Source organism: Siniperca chuatsi, linkage group LG20 (genome assembly GCF_020085105.1).
Source record: "Siniperca chuatsi isolate FFG_IHB_CAS linkage group LG20, ASM2008510v1, whole genome shotgun sequence".
NCBI lineage: Eukaryota > Metazoa > Chordata > Actinopteri > Centrarchiformes > Sinipercidae > Siniperca > Siniperca chuatsi.
The window spans coordinates 24,042,916-24,063,273 of NC_058061.1; the positions used below are offsets into that span (position 1 = coordinate 24,042,916).

The 20,358-nt window shown below is 41.3% G+C and overlaps 1 protein-coding gene across 11 annotated transcripts in view; it reads right to left on the minus strand.

Annotated features, from left to right (window-relative positions):
• Positions 1 to 20,358, minus strand: part of rbfox3a (RNA binding fox-1 homolog 3a) — an 869,263-nt gene that overhangs the window by 188,052 nt on the left and 660,853 nt on the right. Inside the window, exon 1 of one of the 11 annotated variants that reach the window (XM_044178309.1) lies at positions 1,888 to 2,433. The exons of the other annotated variants lie outside the window; for them this stretch is intronic. Coding sequence (XP_044034244.1) covers positions 1,888 to 2,013 — 126 coding nt within the window. The 5' untranslated portion in view covers positions 2,014 to 2,433. Of the gene's footprint in view, positions 1 to 1,887; positions 2,434 to 20,358 lie in introns of those variants that run through there. 11 annotated transcript variants of the gene reach the window in all.

Here is a 20,358-nt window from a genome sequence, read left to right on the forward strand (position 1 = left end):
TATCAAATAAAGGCAAAAAGCCCCCCCCAAAAAATCGTTTGCTAAGCTTCAAGAATCTCCATCACGTTAGAGGAGGACTACAGTCAATGTTGGATGAATAATGAGTCCTTATCAGCAACAGCTTTTCATATCAGAAAACCCAGGTTGGTATCAAAAACAACAATAAACATGTGTACAACGCTTAAAAGTTCACTATTAAATGACACATTCCTGTCCCTCCCCGTAACATGATTCTTTCTCTTTTAAAATGTGTACATTGTTACAGTAGTGTAATGCTCACTGTCTGTGTGCCTGGTTCTGTGTAAGAATGGCCTAAAAAGCTTTGCATAACAGTAGTTGTGGAGTCCTCACTCTAAGGCTTTTAACGTTTAGACTATACATTTGGCTGACGATGAAACAAAAAGCGTGACTGTCCACAGGAAATGGAGAAAGAGAGAAACATGCTGAAAACTAATTTGAAACATAAAGTCTTACTCTTGAAATTCAATCAAGTTGTAAGAAAAACATGACAGAGAAACCGTTTCATTGAAAAGACAAAGAAACATGTAAACTAAATCCTGCCCGTATCTAAACCAAACGGGAGAAAAAAGCAAAATAGTACAACTTTGTGTTATGTGATAGGGTCTTCCCATGTGTGTCATAAGCAATGAAAGCAAATAGATGAACCCACACACACACACACACACACACACACACACACACACACTACGAGTGACTAACAGACTGCATCCCTGAGGACTCAGTGTTTGTGTCACCGCATGGAACTGAGTGTGTGTGTGTGTGTGTGTGAGTGTGTGTGCGTTTGTGGATCACAGCTGGTGCATGCTCTGTGTGTGTGAGTGTGCCTGCGTGTGTGCTTGTACCCGTGTGTGTGTGTATGTTGCCAGCAGGCGGGTGGTCTGGGCCGCCCTGTAAAGGTGATGTGTGGCAGCTATTTGGAGTCTGGACGTGGCAGGTTAGCTCACTGCAGCCCGCTAATATTTTATATGGCAGCTCTCTCCAGTCTTATCATATTTTATACGGCCGCAATAACAAACTGTCTAGAGAAAAAGGGACCGCCTGCCACTGCACATGCTGCCAGTAGTAAAACCAGGCACACGCACAAACACACACACAAACACATACCCACAGAGGCATGGTTAAATGTTCTGGTGCGTAACACAGCAATTGACCGATGCGGAGTCAGTTGAGTACTTTTACAGTAAACAAACAGAGTGAGCCACACAGAGTGATAACTGAAGAAACTAAGCTCAATTAATAGAAACACAGCCATCTGAAATACAGGCATGCAGCCACTCCAAGAAGTGAGCCAGCAGTCATTTGGTTCTATTGTCTAATTCATTCCTGAGCCGACATCTGTCCCTGTCCCGCTGCCCACTGAACACACACACACACACACACACACACACACACACACACACACACACACTCGACACAGGGGGTGGGGTGGGTTGCTCCATGTGTTCATCAATTCAACGCCACTGAGAGTATGTGAGTGTGATGAGGAGATGCACATGATAAAAAGAAGTTGAGTTGTTAGAAGTGTGAAGAAGATGCAGGCACAGCTGATTAAAGTGGAAGTTTAAAAAAGAAATATGGATACTCTGTACTTAAAGAGAGAAAAGATTTGAGACCAACACAAATAAGAAAAGGAGGAGATACGTTTGGGAAGTAGGCTTGGTTGCGGGACACTTATGGAGGGATGGAAAATGAGAGAGAGTTGAGAAAGAGAAATAAAAGGAACAACATAATGTAAAAGCACAGTGGAAGAAGCAGGGAGCTCTGGAAAAAAGAAAAAAAAGGAGGAAAAAAAAGATACATTTGAAGAGCTGTGAGCTGAGAGGGGGGTGTAGGTTCTGATGGGTGGTGTGATGGGTGCTTTCTTACCTGGGGCAGATAGAGGAAGGCAGGGGGGCATTGCAGAGAATGGGGTAACATCCCGGACCCGGACAGTAGCACACAGCCAGAGTTCGCCATAGAGCACAGCATGTGGAGACGGGACACCTTACTCATAGAGACTCAGTTACACCTCTATTTACCGAAGCTCCGCTCTGTCTGTCCTCTCACCTCTCAACCACTTGACCACTCTCTCTGTCTGTCTTTACTTCTTGTCCTCTCCCTTCTCGCGTCTTTACTTCTGTCAGCGGCAGCGATGAGCACTCAGAGAGTTAATACTTCAGTGGATGCAGACGAGGGATGCCCGCGCAGCCACACACACGCACACACTACACACACCACTGCGACTACCAACACACACTCTAAGCAGATGAAGCATCGGACGGATTGTGTGTGTGTGTAAGAGTGTGTGTGGGAATCTAATGTGTGCAGACAGGCAAAGTGATGCTTCTGCTTCTGTCCTTCTGTCCTCTGTTTACTTTGAGAAAGAGGTGGAGAAGCCAAGGCATGCAAATGTGTATGGAGGGAGAGAGCGAAGGAGGGATGGAGGATGGAGGAGGGAGGAGGGAGGAGGGAAAAAGAAAGGAGTGTAGAGGACTGGGAGGAGGCAGGAGGCGGGACAAAGGAGGCTTGGGAGGTCCTTGAGGAAAGAGAGGGAGTGATTGGAGAAAAGAAGAGGGGCTAAGAGGGCTGGGAGGGAGGGATTGGAGGGAAGAGGAGTGGCTGGGAGAGGGAGGAGGAGTAGGAGGGAAGTCTCTGGGGTATTCTAACATCAAATGCGCAAGCATGAGAGAGACAGAAGCAGAGAGAGTGTGTGTGTGTGTCTATTTCTGTGTGTGTGCACGCTCACACACATAACAATATGAGAGCAGCAGATCCATGCCATTAACCCTTTCCAGAGAGGTTCAGGACAGACTAGCCGCTAATAGCCATCTCATAATATTAACAGCCTGCTGCTGTATTGCCAAAATAAATCACAAACCTGCTCTCCACAGAGCTGCCCATATACAAAGAAAAGAAATCAAAAACACTCCATTGATTTCCTCCTCAATATTATTCCTTCTGTAAATCAATTTAGCTGTGTGTTACTTCTGCATATGCAATGTTATTACAACCAGCTGCTGTATGGCTTTGTTCAATCCAATGAATGATTTCTGTTTGCTTTTGCCCCGCATAAATCTTATTCTCTAATGGTTTGGATGAAAAGTAGGCATTATTGCAAGGTGGAATACTCGGCCCCCCAAATTATTTAATTTTATTTAAGAAGCAATTAAGGACAGAAACAATTACAGCGTGTGTTTAAAGCCTTTGCAAAAATCAAGGAGCTGATGCAATGGCTTAATTTAATTTATAGCTCAGCTGTAGAGAGGATATTTTCTTTAAGCGTAGCATTTCCCTAGAAAGAACAGAGCTAATGGCTGAATAATGAGATACAGTAAAATATACATCCCCCCACTCCCTTTTCCTCCACTCCTTCCTCCCTGCTTTTCTCCCTCTGCGGGGCCTCGGAGGGGGAAGGCAAGCAGCAGTTTATTTATATTTTGGCGTTATATTTGTTGTTTGATGTACTACAACACTGACTAAATGATTTAGTTTAATCTGAGGCTGGTGGAGGGAAGTTGGGTTTATACACCTCCTCCACTGGGTGGAAGGGAGGGAGGAGGAAACAGAAGGATGGAGGGAAAATGAAGAAGAATATATTTAATGCAGACAGCAGTGCTTGTTAATTCCACCATTCCATTTTCTACTTTACCCTTACTGTCTCTCTCTCTCTCTCACACACACACACACACACACACACACCTGCTTTATTCTATCTTTTGTGGTAATGAGACATTTTGATCAGATCTGTACAAGTCTAAATCAATCTAATTTGATATTAATACAGTAGCATTGTATTTTCGGGGAATTATTTTTTTTCTATACTTTATTGTCATTAGTTTACAACATTAAATATGTCATTACTGGGTTTATAACCCCTAATGTATCATGTTACAACAGATATTGTTAGAAATGGTAAAATAATAAAGAGAAAATAATACAAAAATAAAAATAAAAAACAACAAGCAGTCACAGCAGTGACGTTAGTATTCACATTACTAGGGAAGACAGGGAAGGCAGGATAGATGCATACAAATGCATGCATACAGACCTATTTGAATAGACATTCTCATACATATCTACACATACAAATCCTCCCATCTATCTTTACACATTCATTTCATCCACGGCCTCTTCCAGCTGTTTAGCCCATCTTGTTTCAAATCAGTCAAAATTAATACTTTTTTTTCTCTCCTTCATTGAATTCTTATATTTATTCTTAGGATTCAATGAGTTTTACTTGAAAATATTGAGCATCACCACAGGAACAAGCAGATTTGGGAATTGAGCGAATGAAAGAATGCATTATTGTAACAGCAAAATATTTCCGTCAGTCTATAAACTGATGCAAATATCATCCTTAAAAACTAATACTGATTAAAACAAGAATTCCTTGAAAGCCATCAGAATTTTGTAAAGTCAAGGGATTATCACATCCTTAGGTGGATTTTAGAATTGATTTTCAATTGGTTTCAAAAATTAATTTGATGGCACCCAAACAAGATTTTGCAGGTGAGTGCAGAGTAAAACAAACAGAGGTAAAACGTTGTGAAGAAAAGTATGTGTGACAGCACTGGTACATATTGTTTCATCTCTCTTTATTTACTTAATGATTATACTTATCTAACAGTGTAGCTATACACACACAGGCTGATTGAATGGCAATCTTATCTCCAATCCAGCCAATGTTTTGAATTTGATGAGTGTGTGTGCTCAAGTGTAGGCTATATTATGTATGTTGGTTTTATATCACAATCTACTGCTAAATATATTGAGTGCTACATTACATCTAAAACTGACTTCTAATGCAGTTTTAATAAGAAAAAAACATATGTTGAAAACCTCAATGAGCTTATTAAAATCTCATTTATGGTCACATTGTAAATGAAAAATGATGCCAGTTTGTATTAAGATTGGGCAAATAAACCTATTCAAACATCAAAATTTCACATCTGGATTAATTTTTTAACATTTTACTGTCTCAGGAGAGTGTTCACACCTGCTCCAAGACAGCCACTAGTGTCCCTGTACCTAAAAGTCTGCAGTGTCAAGTCGAAATGACTACTGCCCTGTGGCTCTCACCCACATTTTGATGAAGTGATTTGAGAAACTGGTTCTACACCTAAAGAACAACATCCCAGCCAGCCTGAACCCTCAGTTTGCTTTCAGAGCCAACAGATCCACAAAGGATACCATCTTCACTGCCTTCAACTCAGTCTTCACACACCTTGAGAACAACAACACCTACATCAGAAAGTTTTTTTTTGTTGTTGTTGATTTCAGCTCAGCATTCAACACAGTCTCCCCCATGAAACTGATTGGAAAACTTTGCACTCTGGGACTGAGTACCTCACAAACTAACCCCAGACAGTTTAGATTGGCCACACCTGTTCAACACTGGAGCCCCTCAGGGCTGTGTGCTCAGCCCCCTCCTATTCACGCTGTACACCCATGATTACAGCCTCCACCATGGAGACAACTCTGTTGGAAAGTTTGCAGATGGCACTACCACCTTTGGCCGGATTTCAAACAATGAAGAGACTTCATGTTGGGAGGAAATCAACAATTTTGCAGTGGTGCACAGAGAACGATCTACTGCTCAACGACAGCAAAACCAAGGGGCTGATCATTGATTTTAGGAAAAAGGAGGCAAAGACACACACCCCTGTCTACATCAGTGGAGCTGGGGTGGAGAAGGAATAGTTTTAGGTTCCTGGGAATCAACATCACAGAGAACCTGCCATGGTCCTCTCACATCTTTACCCTGGTCAAGAAAGCTCAGAAACGGCTGTATTTCTTAAGGAAACTTAAGAAGGCAAAATTGCCAAGTTCATATTATCTTTTACAGAGGAGCAATAGAAAGCATTCAGACTGGAAACATCACAAACTGGCATGGGATGTGCACGGCCCAGGACCGAAGGGCTCTGTGATTAAAACCGCTCGGAAGATCATTGGTACCGTCAGTGATATCGGTGAAGTGAGGTACCTGTGTAGAGTAGCATAAAGGGAACTACAATCAAAATCTCATTATACAACCCTGTGTTGTACAATGATTAAAAAAAAATCTATCTTGTATCTTGAATAGGGAGAACATGTAAACTCCACACAGAAAGGGCAGAAAAGACAGGTTCACACCAAGACATCTTTGTTTCTTCGTCTTCAATTTCCATCCTGCAGTTTAATGATTTTTCAATTTCTGTGTGTACTCGTCAAACATGACATTTAAATTCAACCAGAAAAGTCACTTTGTGATTTCAGCTGAAGTGTATTTTTGCATAAAAATCTTGTCTGGTGCAGCTTTAATGCAATCTTGACTTTCTGTCCTCTCAGTCACTCAATAACTTGTCACCAATTACTTTTAACCTCCAATGCATTATATTGCTATATGCATAATGTGATATCAGAGGCAAGGCAGTAGCATGTTGATGAGTGTCTCCTCTGAAATGTAAAGTAGGAACACAGACAACATCAGTCACTCCATCTTAATGTTAACCAATGCAAATGACACCTACTGTTGTTGTTCTCTATTATCATCTGTTATTGATCTTTCTCACCACAGTCACACCTCTCAAGGTTTTTTGCAGTATTTTTGATTCATTTATTCACTCTTATTTTGAGTGTTACCTAGGTGTAAGGCTGGTGGCATTGAAGCTTCAAATCCATGCCTCATCATCAAAGCCAGTTTGGGGGGGGGTGGGGGCACGTGGGTTCAGGTGAGTGTGTTCACACTTTGCAACTGCTTAAAAACAGCACAAAAAAAAGAGAGACAAACTGAATCAGAGCAAAAACAAACCATGAGAACGCAAAGCTGCTCCACAGTAAGGGTGAGTGAAAAGGACAGTGAGTGAGAGTCAATGAAAATGAGTTAAGGTAAAATGAGAAAGAGACAGAGATACCGCCTGCAGCAGGGGACACAGGGAGCCCTTATGCAAGGCGCAGGCAGGTTGACTCGCTGGCGAGGTGAGGCGGTGTTTAGAAAGAGAGGGATTGTTGAGAGGAATCAAAGCGGCCTGAGACTTGACAGGACGACGACATTAGCCATTCTCCTCCCTTCATCCCCTAAGGTGCTTGTCCTCTGCAAGGTGGAACCACACTCTCAAAGTCAAGAAAGAAACAAAAAAAGCCCTGTCTCTTTCTCCTCTCCTCATTTGCTTTACACACACACACACACACACTCTCTCTCTCTCTCTCTCTCTCTCTTCCACTTTGTACTTTTCTTGTTGTTTTTATATTGTTTGCTTTGTTGATCATATACAAGATATTTGCCTTTTCACAATGACTATTTGAGCTGAAATCAGTAAAATCAAGAACATAAAGAAACAAAAAGGAAAAAAATATGTACATACATGACAGAATCTCTTACATGTTTTTACAATTGGTATCACGCATTTCTCAGCTGAGTTCACTTTTTCAAAACGCTTTACACAGTGAGCTCAGCAGAAGTCAACGTGGACTAAATTGCGTATCACTTTTCATTGCTTTGACACAAAATGCATTTTCAAAATCCATGAACTGTTTTCTCACCACTAAAACTCTGTGTATTTACAGTCCATTTTGCACATGTTTACATACTATTTCAAAAACTGGTAAATGTATGCTCAAAACTCAAAATTATTGTAAATTAGACTGCTTTTGAGACATTCTGCTACATCTACATCTAAAAAATAAAAATCTGGACATACAACACTGAGTGCCTATGTTCATTCCTTGATGACCTCTATAAAAGACATGTGCCAGGTGGGGAGAGGGGGCAGGTGAGGAAACGGGGCAAGTGAGGCAGAATCCAGAATGTTTTGGAACTGTATGGGATGATGTGGCATTTCACCATCTCTTACAGTCACAGAGTGGTTTACAGCCCATCCCAGGATGGTGTCAATTTTCCTCCCCCCTTACTCTCCATTCCTCAACCCCATAGAGGAATTCTTTTCCTCATTGGGGTGGAACGGTCATGACCACCATCCACATTATCACATGTCCCTCTTGGATGTAATGAATGTGGATGCCTGGACATATCTGTAGAAGATTGCTAGGGATGGATCAGGCATGCAAACAGATTTTTTCCCAGGTGTATTGCAAGAGAGGACATCAACCTGTTCTCATTCCCAGGTTGTCAAATACAGACGTTTTGTCACACCACTTAGCATCTCATAGAGATGCACAAGGTACCCTTTATCGTCTGTATGAGACACACTGGGCTAACTCCAATATAAACCCATCCGCAGAAATATTAGACATTCAGAGCAACTTCTTAGGCCATCCATTCACTCCAATATTAACCTGACCGCTGCGCTATGATGCTGTCAGTATCAGTCCCATTGAAGAACCCAGGACCCGCCGCCCGGAAGTATTTTCTTTACTGTTAATTCCCATGTTAAGGTTTTCTTTCAATCCTCAACATTTCTCAACTAAAAAACAGGAAGGTGTCCCTGATAATTCAATAATACGATAGGATCATGTAAAAACCTATGTGGTACATTATGTCTGGCTGATTATGTAAATTCATTCATTGTACAATAAGTACAAGTACAAGTAATTTAAACATTTTCCACCAGACTTCAGGTTTAGTGGTGAGCTGGATTCCTCTTGCAGCGGTGGCTAAGGATCATGGGTAATGTAGCCTAGCGTTCTGCTATCCAAAACTGACAACCAAAAATCAAAGTCAGAATCAAAGGAGAAATAATCTAAACTGAAAGCTGTACCATTAACTTATCTTGAATGAATTATCAAGGACACTTTCGTATTTTAGTTTTGAGAAATGTCGAGGATATCATTGAAAGAAAACCTTAACATGGGAATTCATTTATTGTTTGTGAAAATTGCCAACAGGTGTTGTTCCCATGGGGGCAAGATTCTCTTGGGGAAAGGTTCCTGTGGGGGTTGCCATGGCAGCCAAGAAGGGGAGTGAGGTGTGTGTGTGTGTGTGTGTGTGTGTGTGCTCAAACACACATGCATGTGGGGGTCTGGGAGAGGACGTGTGTCCTAATCAGTGGGCATGTGTCTGAACTCTGAATTTTATACACTAATTGTAGTCTCACCCATACATTTTTAATGACAAAAATGTCATTTTTGCTGTATGTGTTTTAATTATTCAGTCCCAGATCCATTATCTAAACCTTTCTGACTTTTTACACCCTTCCCCCATACATTTGTTTTTCAGAGAGAGGGAGACCGAACAGAGGTGGATGAGGAAGAGGAAGATTCAAACATGACTCCCAAACATCTAAATAAAGTACATACCACATACAAGAGTATAAGTGAATTATGTTTGGCTTGAGCGATAAGGTCAACATTTAAAAGGAGTAAGCTCTGTGAAGTGCACCTGTATTGCAAACACACAAGGGGATAAAATCTTTGAATCCTTGAAGGTTAACATTACAACAATTTTCAGTTTAGCACAATGGCTGGCACAGAGTCTAAGCTACTCTTCTCTCTACTCATCTCGAGATACTTTTAAAGGGAAGTTGAGAAGTTTGAGCGGAGGATCAGGGAGAACGATAAGGAGATCAGGTTTATGAGGAAACTGAACCTCCAACTGCAAGATGGTAGATGTGGAGGGGAGTGTCAGCTCAAAATGAACACCATCCCAATGTCCCAGGGACGATTAATAAAAAAAAAAAAAAAAAAAAAGATAGATGGAGGCCGTTACACACAGCCTCAGCCTCTGGACGATTGAAAGTAGATTTTGGGAATGTTTCGGGACAGTGTTTTCATAATTTTTTTTTAAGTTACCTGTGAGCCCTGGGGACAATGGTTTTGAGTAATTTCATATTGTTTCCATAACTGTACAATACAGTGATAGACAGCTGCAGGTTTAAATCTCTCCCCTTCATGCAGAACCAAGGTAGCTCTACAAGGGAGACGACAATTCCCACTCCTCCATGGAGAAAACTAAAAGATTCAAACACAGTGAGAACTGTCACAAAATATTTTTGTTTCAATTCAATTCAATTCAGTTTTATTTATATAATGCCAATTCATAAAAGAAGTTATCTCATTGCACTTTTAGATCAGGTCTAGACCGTACTCTATATAATATTATTTACAGAGACCCAACAAATTTCAGGTTATAGTTGTCATGTAGTAAGTACGTAGTGGAAAACTGTTACTTCTTACAGTGTTTTAAGAATTTTTTATTTTTTTTGTCTAGAAGTAAAACCATTATTTTACAGTTTTTGGAGTGTAGTAATACTTTCAACCACAGTTTATTGACAGTTTTTGAGCATAATAAATTAGGGATTATCTTTAAATTAACATGTTTTTACTGTAAAACTACAGTAATTTTATTTTTACATTATTTTAAAGTTACCATACATATTATAACATGAACTGTAATCACAAAAACTGTAAATATAAAGTTAGAAACATTTTAATATGCATTTTTCAAGTATTTTTAAAGACTACATTTTTTGCAAAAGTGAAACTTTTTTTTTATCAATCTTTGGAATGTATTTGTACTTTCAACCACAGTTTACTTAAGGTATTTCAGTGTAATCAGGGAATATCTGTAAATGAATGGTGTTTGGCTGTATATCTTTTAATTAAAAATTCTGTAATTGTATTACTTTTTGTACTTTATTTGAAATACAGCATTTTACTTTAATTTTATGGTTTTTGTTTGGCAGCTATTTCTGCCAGTCAAATGACCGTTTTACCGGTTTTTGGTTTTTGGCTGTCTGTTATTATTATGAAATACAGTAATCCTTTCTCATTGTAGGGGCCAGAGTAGATGGCTTTCCACCTTTGTCTTATGCCCAGGGTCTAATGAAGACATAAAAAACTGTGACAGAAACAATGTTGTATAATATTATAAAACCTCCCAGTAAAAGTGTCACACAAGCAGTGTGTTGAGAAAAGAGGGCTGAAAAATGCTGAGATTTCAGATTGTGCAGACTTTTTTATAAACACTTCATTACTGACTATCCAAATAACTACTACAAATGCATGTGTTTACTTGTTGATGCAGTTATTTGTACAGGCATGACAATGGATGTATTAAAAGGGGAAGAGGGCCCACTGCATATGTACACGGCCCAGATATTTGTGCTACTACTGCTGAAATTTGCTAAATAGCTTTTATTCTTAATTTTGCAAGCAGAAGTGAAAGAGTTTTACTTTTATGTGTCACTTAAGTATTTTAGCAGTCTTTTATCTGATAGGCCCCAACCAGACATTCAATGCCAACTTTCAGTACTTGCAATTTTAGATACTCAACATAATCTCCTCTCCTCTGATCTCTCCTGTCCTCGCCTCTCCTCCGAGGCGTAATGGAGGGCCTGACATGGTTGTATTTCATCCGGAGCTCGCTGACATCAGGGCTCCACACGGGGGAGCAGCTCAGGACATAGACCCCGTTGGTGGGCCGCGAGGCAGCGAGAGCTCCCCAGAGGACAGCATAGGGATGGAGCCTTTTATGTTCAGCAAATCTGTTAAAGGAACATCCATCATTGATGCCCCGGCTGTCCAGCCAAGAGGCCGTGGCAGACGTCAGATACTCATCACTCCATCCATTGTTCCTCCTCACTTGTTTTACCTCACCCTTTTCAGATAAATTATCTCTTCCCGCAAAAGTACAATAAGCTGACACACACACACACACACACACACACACACAAACGCACCCCTCTCAGTCAAACAGGATGAATTGCTGCAGAGGACAACAGAAATGGGTAAAATAGGAGAAATTTGCTTCAATCTTTATGCATTCAGAAACAAAATAAGTCCCCGGTCCTCAGGACGCAGTCCAGTGGCTTTTTATATTTTGATGTCACAGAAATGCAATTCTCAATTCACCCCGTTCTGCTTTAGCGCTCCCAATGGTCGACCGCAATATATCTCTTACCCACACACACACACACACACACACAAGACAAGAGGCAGTAATATATCTCTGGGAGAATTTAAGTGCACCACCACCAACATTTGCATTTCTGTGGAACGAGTGCATCTGATTTATAGAAGCACAGGCCTGAAGCATGTTGGGAAATGAGGCGGGTGGATGGAAACTACGTTTCCCAGAGGCTGGATGTTTTGGCCATGTCAGCAGCAGGCATTTCAGAGATATTGTTTTGCTGTGCTGGTGAATTTCCGAAACAAGAGAATGAGGGAAGGAGGAAAGAAGGAGAAATGAATATGCAGCAAAACAACTTTTTGTGTGAGCATGAATTTTCAAGAGGAGACAATTTTTTTTGTTAAACCGAAGTTTGAGCAGAGAGAAGTTGGGGCTAGTTTCTTCAAGCAGAATGAGTTGTTCTTTGGAGCATCAAAGCCTGCTTCCCAGTGAACAAATTAAGTTGTTTTGTGAAGAATATAGAGAGAAGCGAGTAGGAGGGTAAAAAGAGGAGAGGGAAAGAAGCAACGAGCTAAAGCAATATAGAAATGGAATAAAAGTGGGAAGAGACAGTGGGAAATAATGAGAAAAGAGAGTCCCATGAGGAAACCAGAGGGAGATAATACAGAGTGGTGAGCTGACACAGAAACAACAAACCTTTTTTGTCATGCTATCATTACTGCTTCTCCATTCCTGTTCTCTGCTCAGTAAATAAGAGAGGGGGATGAGTGGGGGAACAAACTGGCTCTGCAGAGAGGAAATTACAGAACGGATGGATTTAACAGAGCTGAAGGACTGAGTGGGAAAGAGAGATGAGATAGAAAAGTGAAAACACTGAAGGCAGACAGCAAAATTAGTGGACATAAGCGGATAGAGGGATGAGGGGAAGAGGAGTGACGAGAGAGGGCGAGAATCCCCGCCGAGTTGCTCTCTGTATTATCTATCAAGTGTGACTCATAAATTTCCTGTGTGCACTGAGAGCTGATTTATCTGCAGTCAGACGGGTAATTCTGCCTCCCTGGGGACTGAAAACCCTGCTGTCCCTCCCACTACACCTTCTAACTACTGCAAAAGTCCACATCCCACAGCCCAGACTGCCTCATCTGGGGATTTCAACTCACAAACTCCACAGTAGCAAATCCTTCTTCTGTGAGTCTTTTACTCACTTTACTTCATTCGCAATGTCTTAGCTTTTTCAGTGATGTCCCACACAAGATCTGCATGCCTCATCAAAGCAGTAGTATATGCAATACAAATTAGTGTCTGCAGTCTTTTGGTTGAAATTAACAAAAGTTTGAAACAAAAAATTGCTGCACAGACACAGATTCTGTGACCGTTGCTCTGACTGTACGGACGATAACAAAAGGTCACAAAAGAGCAAACGGGCCGGGTGGTATGTGTAAAAGGATTACATTTTTTTATATCAATATAAATACGGAAGTAGCCCTACATATAAATTATACATATAACAGAATTATATGCTAGCATGGGTGTTTGGTAAAGTAGCTTGCTACTGTTAATTGAGTGGAAATGAAGTAATGCTCAAGTGACAGCTGCAATTTCAGCATGCAACAGCACTCCTAGTGGGTTGGCAAAGTGTAAACTTGAAAAGGAAAAAGAATATTCAAGCTATAGACAGAATCAGGCAGTGTTATAACTGACAGAGGGAATATTCTTTCCTCTGTTATCTCTCTGATTTGAAAACAAGTCTTGCTGATAAACTGATACAGTGATGTTGATAGTTTTTCAATGTAGTGAGTCCCCGGGACCCACAGGTGGTCATTTGAGTGGGTCCCAGGGAAATTGAGTGGGTCCCCAATAAAATTTGTGTTTTTTGACAAATTGTAGTGTTAAAGTCATGTTTGATGTTATATGGTTATAATTATGGTTATTCATGTATCGTAGAAAAGGTTTCAGTCGTAGTCATCTGGACACTGTTTTCAGAATCAAGACATTTCGGCTCCCATCCGGAAGTCATTCTCAATTGTGATTGTTATTGTGATGTATCTGAAAATTAAACAAATATAATCCCAAATCTCTAAATACACTGCAGACACACAGCAGCTGACAGGAAGAGGAGGTCATTTTATACAGAGAAATATTAACTTTTTCTGGGTAAATAAATGTTCAAAAGGGAAGCTAAAGGGCAACAAGAATGCTGAGCTTTCAAGTTTCATCAGGAGTCATAACACCATCAAGCACATCATGTTTAATTAGTAACATATTTTAAAAACATGCACACAAAGGGCAACCATATACTACATGCTAATTGTACTACAAATGTTTGTACAATTAGCTAATTAGCCTTATTTTGTTTTATTTTGAAATAGCCTCCTTCCCTTGTGTCTTGTTGTTTCACTTCCTGTCTTGGTTTGCTTTTCCCTCCAGTTTGATTGTTTGCCTCGCCCTCATTAGTTGCACCTGTGTCTCGTTATCTCCTCTCACCTGAGTGTATTTAAGTCTGTGTCCTTCCTTTACTCAATTGTCAGTTTGTCGTTATATCTCTGTCAGCACCCTGGTTTCTTGTACCTTGCCTGTCTGTGGCTTTTGGATTTTGCCTGCTCACTGTTGGACTTGTTTTTCTGTTTTCGACTGCTTACCTGCTGAGAGTTGCTTTTGCCTGCCAGTTCAGTGTAAGCCTTTTTTGTTAATAAATTATTCATCTAATTTCTGATTGGTCAAGCTCTGACCGGTGGGGAAGCGGTGGTTTGACTGTCTGGATCGATGTGTTGTTGGGTCACAGGCCAGCCCTCGTGCACAGCAGTTCAGCTACTGTGCTGTTGGAAGCCGTGGTGGAAGACACCGGGTGTCTACATGCTACATGCTAATGCCAACCTCTAACGTTAATGGTGTAGCATCGTGGTGTTCCTTAAGATAAGGGTTGGCTAAATTGATCGTACAAAATGATATCTTGTTAATGGCAACGCAGTGAGAATTTATTATTTTTTTTTTAAGTTTTTGGTAATGATAAATTTTAAACAAATGCAAATTAATGTAATAAAAAAAAGCAGGTGTGTGAAGATGGTGGTGAAATAAACAAATACTTGCCAGTCCAGGCAGGGTTAAACTGATGGTTTTTATTGTCAAATTTACGTTTCACTTTGACAGATGAATTTTCAGTAGAGCATTTCCCTACTTGTGACTGTCAATAGCCATGTTTTGAAAAGCTACTAAGTGTGTCCGGAACTCAAATGAGAAAACTTTGAGAAAGATGATTGATGATGATTGGCGGTGTCGCTACATCCGTAAACATCCTGCCTAATCGGTACTGCACATGTGGAACTATCAACAGAGATGAAAAGGAAGCGAGATGGCTCACTCGTTCGCTACTTCCATATACTAATATATGTAGTTTACTTATTTTGTCATATATCAGATTTATGTATGCTGAGCCACTTGGAGGTTGCTTCTGGGCCGGATGTGGCCTGTGGCCGCCAGTTGAATAGGACTGGTGTAATTTGCCTAATCTTCCCGGGTCTTTAGACTGCGGTGGAAACGCACACAACTGGCTGGCACAATTGGCTGAGGGAAGTTTTTAGTTCCTTGAAAAGTAGCTCCTGGGGATAAAAGTTCCTGGAACTCTTGGTGGAAAAGCAGCTGATGTGTTTGCCTTATGTCTTTGTCCATTTTGACTCTGATGAAGACACAGTGTGTGTTGAAACATTGGTCTGTTTGCACAGTAAAAGGCTGTATATCAATCAGTGTGCTCCAGTCCTTTTTTTTCCCTTTGGAAGTTTGCTGTCCTCCAAAATGTTTCAACTACACTTCATCTCTTCAATAGACCTGAGGGACAGAGCATGCCTCCACAAAAGCTACTAAAAACAATGCTGGATTGTGGACAGACAAATTGCCTCACACTGATTCTCCAGCTGTCAGCAGCTGCAAGGGTTTGTTTAAAATGTAATCCTCCTATTTCACCATGTTGGAGAATATGGATAGTCTCACATAATAATAATAATAATAATAATAATAATAATACCTGTTTATTTAATATGGCAGATTATTACTGAATCATATCATGGTTTCTAAAATCTGAAGAAAGAAAAGGAAAAATAACTTGAATCAAACTGACTTTAATTAAACTGAATTAAATTGTGAATCAATGAAAAGTTGATTAAGAGCTGAATATTTACTTAAACTTAGCTAAACTTTGTCTCAGTCTGAATGTTGAAAGTTTTGCCATGACACTGCAAGCTTTTGAAACCATAAATACCATTAAAGCAAGGTTACATTTACTAAGCGATGTATATTAATAACTTCATATAAACTGCAGTAGTGTGAGAAGCAGAAGTTTTTGCTGCAATATAGAGCTCTCCTCCCTAGCCACTGTTGTTTTTTGTTGGAGTTAAGAGGAGGTTAATTGGACTGTAAACTGTTGTGTATGAGACATGGTTGCACCACATTAAATGAAAGTAAAAATAAAGCCATCGTGGAAACAAACACTGCCTTATGAAACCTGAACTGTGACATCCAGAGACCTTAGAAATAACAATGTAATTTTTATCCATTTAAAGCATTTCTTACAATAATTAAATGTATGGTCACAGACTCACATGTGCATAAAGAGCACCATAGGTACAGTGTAACTGAAACAGTATATGTAAAAGTATCCACTCCAGTTAGTCCTTTATCCATCTTCAGCACATGTCTTTGGGCAAGATCATCAAGACAATGGCCGGTGTGGCGGCTCCATGTTGAGCAATCTCCAAAACCTCTGGCCATTTTAACATTTAATCAAGTTGATATCAGATCGGTCAGTCTTACTGTATGCAGGACCACACAGCCGAAACAAAGTCAAACTCTGCAGTTAGACCTCATGAAATAAACATAGCGGCCTGTCAGGCCCCACAGCGTCTGCGTTTGGTTGAGGTCCTTATCTACGAATCAGTTCACTTTGGAAGTGTATATGGGACTATATTCAAATGATCATGTAAACTTGAAAATGTAATTCCACAACTGCATTATAATTGCTATTGCTCCGTCTTGTCGTCTTACTTTTTCCAACTTTTAGCTTTCCTTTTTCCTCCAAACTTGAGTAACTTGTGTGTAAGTATATTTTAAACAACGCTCTTTCGCTGTGAAACTTCTTCTGCTACTCGGTCAGGGCACTGCTGCAGAACAGCTGCTGCATTGTTTACACCAGGGAACAGCTGATCGCGCTGAAGCCGAGTGGCATGGCGCCCAGGACAACCAATATCCCCACTGAGATCTGGAGAAGGACACACCGATGATGCAGAGGTGGAACGAAGCATTGAGGGAAGAGAGAGGGCTCCAGACAAAAGAGACTTAAGGCAGTGGGCTTGCTGTTCTGGTCAACGACAGATGGTGTAACCCTGGTCATGTTACTATCAAGCAGAGTATCTGTAGCCCAGACATTGAACTGTTAACTGTGGGACACCGGCCATATTATCTGCCATGTGAATTTTTACATGCCATTGTTGTGGCTGTTTACATCCCCACCTCTGCTAACCTGGCATTGGCGTGCAATGCCATTCACACTGCCATAGCACAACTCCAGACTCAACACCCAAATGCACTCATATTAATCTCGGGTGACATCAACCATGTCAGTGGTATGTGTATGCTAACGTTAAGGACGCATACAGCTCATCTCCCCTCCCCCCTTGGGTAGGTCAGACCACAACCTGGTTCACCTCAAACCCTGCTATGTTCCTCTGGTTAAAAATTAGGCAGCCTGCGACCACAAGGACAGCGAGGAGATCAGGGTCAAGGGAGGCCCATGAGACACTGCAGGAATGTTTTGAAGTGACAAACTGGGATGCACTCTGTGAGCCTCATGGAGAGGACATTGATGGGCTCACTGAGTGCATCACTGGCTACATTAACTTCTGTGTGGACTGCAATGTCCCAACTAAGATGGTCCATTGTTATCCAAATAACAAACCGTGGGTAACAAAGATGAAGATGGGAGGCCAAGGAGAAGTACAGGAGGACGCTGGAGTAGAAACTGCAGCAGAACAACATGAGAGAGGTCTGGAGCGACATGAAGAGCATCACTGGCTTCAGACCGACTGGCAGCAGAGGAGTTGAAGGCAGCTTGGACAGGGCCAACAAACTTAATCTGTTCTTCAACATATTCGACACACCGGCTCCTGCTCATCCCCCTCTAACTCAGCTGCTGTCGGCCCTCAGACTCCTCTGAGTCCACTGCTCCCCCCTCCTCCATCTTCCTGGGAGAGTCCTGCTCCCCCCTCAACTGGCTCTCAGGCTAACGGCCCTCTTCAGACTGATGACTACCCCCCTTCCCCGCCTGTAACCTCTGCTATGTGCCTGACTACTGACCAGGTGAGAGGACAGCTGATGAAACTCCACTCAAACACGGCTGCAGGCCCCGATGGAGTTAGCCCCGGGGTGCTAAAAGCCTGTACTCCCCAGCTATGTGGAGTCCTTCAACATGTCTTCAACCTGAGCCTGAGTTGTCAAAGGGTCCCTATTCTGTGGAAGACATCTTGCCTCGTTCCTGTGCCGAAGATGCTGCATCCCAGTGATCATCCCATCCTGACTGGCAGACCACAGCATGTACATCTGCAGCACTGTGTGTCGGACAACATGGTCAGCAACACTGGGGCCCCTCAGGGGACTGTCCTCTCTCCCTTCCTCTTCACTATCTACACCATAGACTTCAGCTACCACCCAGAGTCCTGCCACCTTCAGAAGTTTTCTGATGACTCTGCTGTGGTGGGATGTATCAGCGGTGGTGATGAGACTGAGTACAAGGCTGCGGTGGGTAACTTCGTCTCGTGGTGTGAGCAGAACCATCTGCAGCTCAATGCGACAAAGTCTAAGGAGGTGGTTGTAGACCAACAAAGGGCCAAGGCACCAGTGACCCCGGTTTCCATCAGGGGTCAGTGTGGAAATTGTTGAGGACTACAAATAGTACTGGAAGTACACATGAACAATAAACTGGATTGGGCTTAGAATACTTAAGCTCTTTACAGGAAGGGCCAGAGCCGCCTCTATTTTCTGAGGAGGCTGAGGTCTTTCAACATCTGCCGGACAATGCTGAGGATGTTTTATGAGTCTGTGGTGGCCAGTGCTATCCTGTATGCTGTTGCATGCTGGGGCAGCAGACTGAGGGTAGCGGATGCTAACAGACTTAACAAACTGATCCGTAAGGCCAGTGACATTGTGGGGGTGGAGCTGGACTCTCTGACAGTGGTGTCAGAGAGGAGGACGCTGGCCAAACTACATGCCATCTTGGACAGTATCTCCCACCCACTCCATGACATGCTGGTCAAACAAAGGAGTACCTTCAGCAGAAGACTTATCCCCCCAGGAAGCACCACAGAGCACCATAGGAAGTCATTCCTGTATGTGGCCATCAAACTCCTCCCTCTAAGTGTTAGTCTATATGACCCTAAGTCATTAAACTGGACATATTCATTAAACTGGATCATTAACATCACTGCAATACTTATCGTCAACTGGTAAATCTTCTTTGTACTTTACACTTATTTTAATTTTATACTTATACCCACTTGGTACTTAATTTATCTTACCTGTATAATAGTGTATTATATTCTGATTTGCTTAGAACTTTTATTCCTGTGTGCACTGACGTGATAGTGAGCTGCTGTAACAAAAGAGTTTCCCCTCTGATTCTGATTCTGATATTAAAAGGAAAATGGAAAAGCTGTTTGACATTTAAGTCAAAGTTGTAGTAATATTGTGCAGTGGACAATATTCAAATGCAATAAGCGAAACAGCGCAGGCTGCTTTCTCGCCTTTCTTCAACAAGCAGACTACGCACATGAGCAATGCAGCTGATGTTCAAGCAAGTGACGTCCTAATTGAAGACCCGCCTTGATGAGAGCACAGATTACATTTTCATTTTCATTTAGACACCAAAAGAGCATGGTAACATGTAAATGCAATAGACTGGGGTGCTGTTTTACTTACTGCATTTGAATATTGCCCACTGTACAGCAGGTTAAGTCTTCGAAAATGAAATGTCAAATGCAGCTTTCATTTTCAAATTGTTAAATTTCATTTTCATTTTGACTTATTATATTGCTTGCATAAATGGAAAATCAGGTTACATTGTTTATACTACATTTTGATTTTCAAATTTGAATTAACATTTGAATATTGTCCACTGTACAGCGGGGTACAGCTTTGAAAATTAAATGTCAAACAGTTCCATTTTCATTTTAATATAGTCATAGAACACAACACCCATATAAGTATGTGACAATAAAAATGAAAATTGGGTTGTTTCATTTACAGTTTACATTATCATTTGAGTATATTGCCCTATATGTTTATATTTCAGAGCCGAAGATGAGCCATCCCGCGTTGAGGTCAACTCACCTGAGTAACCCGACTCTGACCCCTGTCAATAAACCTCTCTGTCTATCGCTCTCCCCCCTCTCTCCTTCTGTTTCTCCATGGCTCTCTCTCTCTACATAGCCTGTAGTCCATATGAAAGATCATATCTTTTACAAGACACAGTACAGCATGGAATCTACACTTTAACAAAAAGCTTCCATGTAACACTGACTTCATGAGCTTCT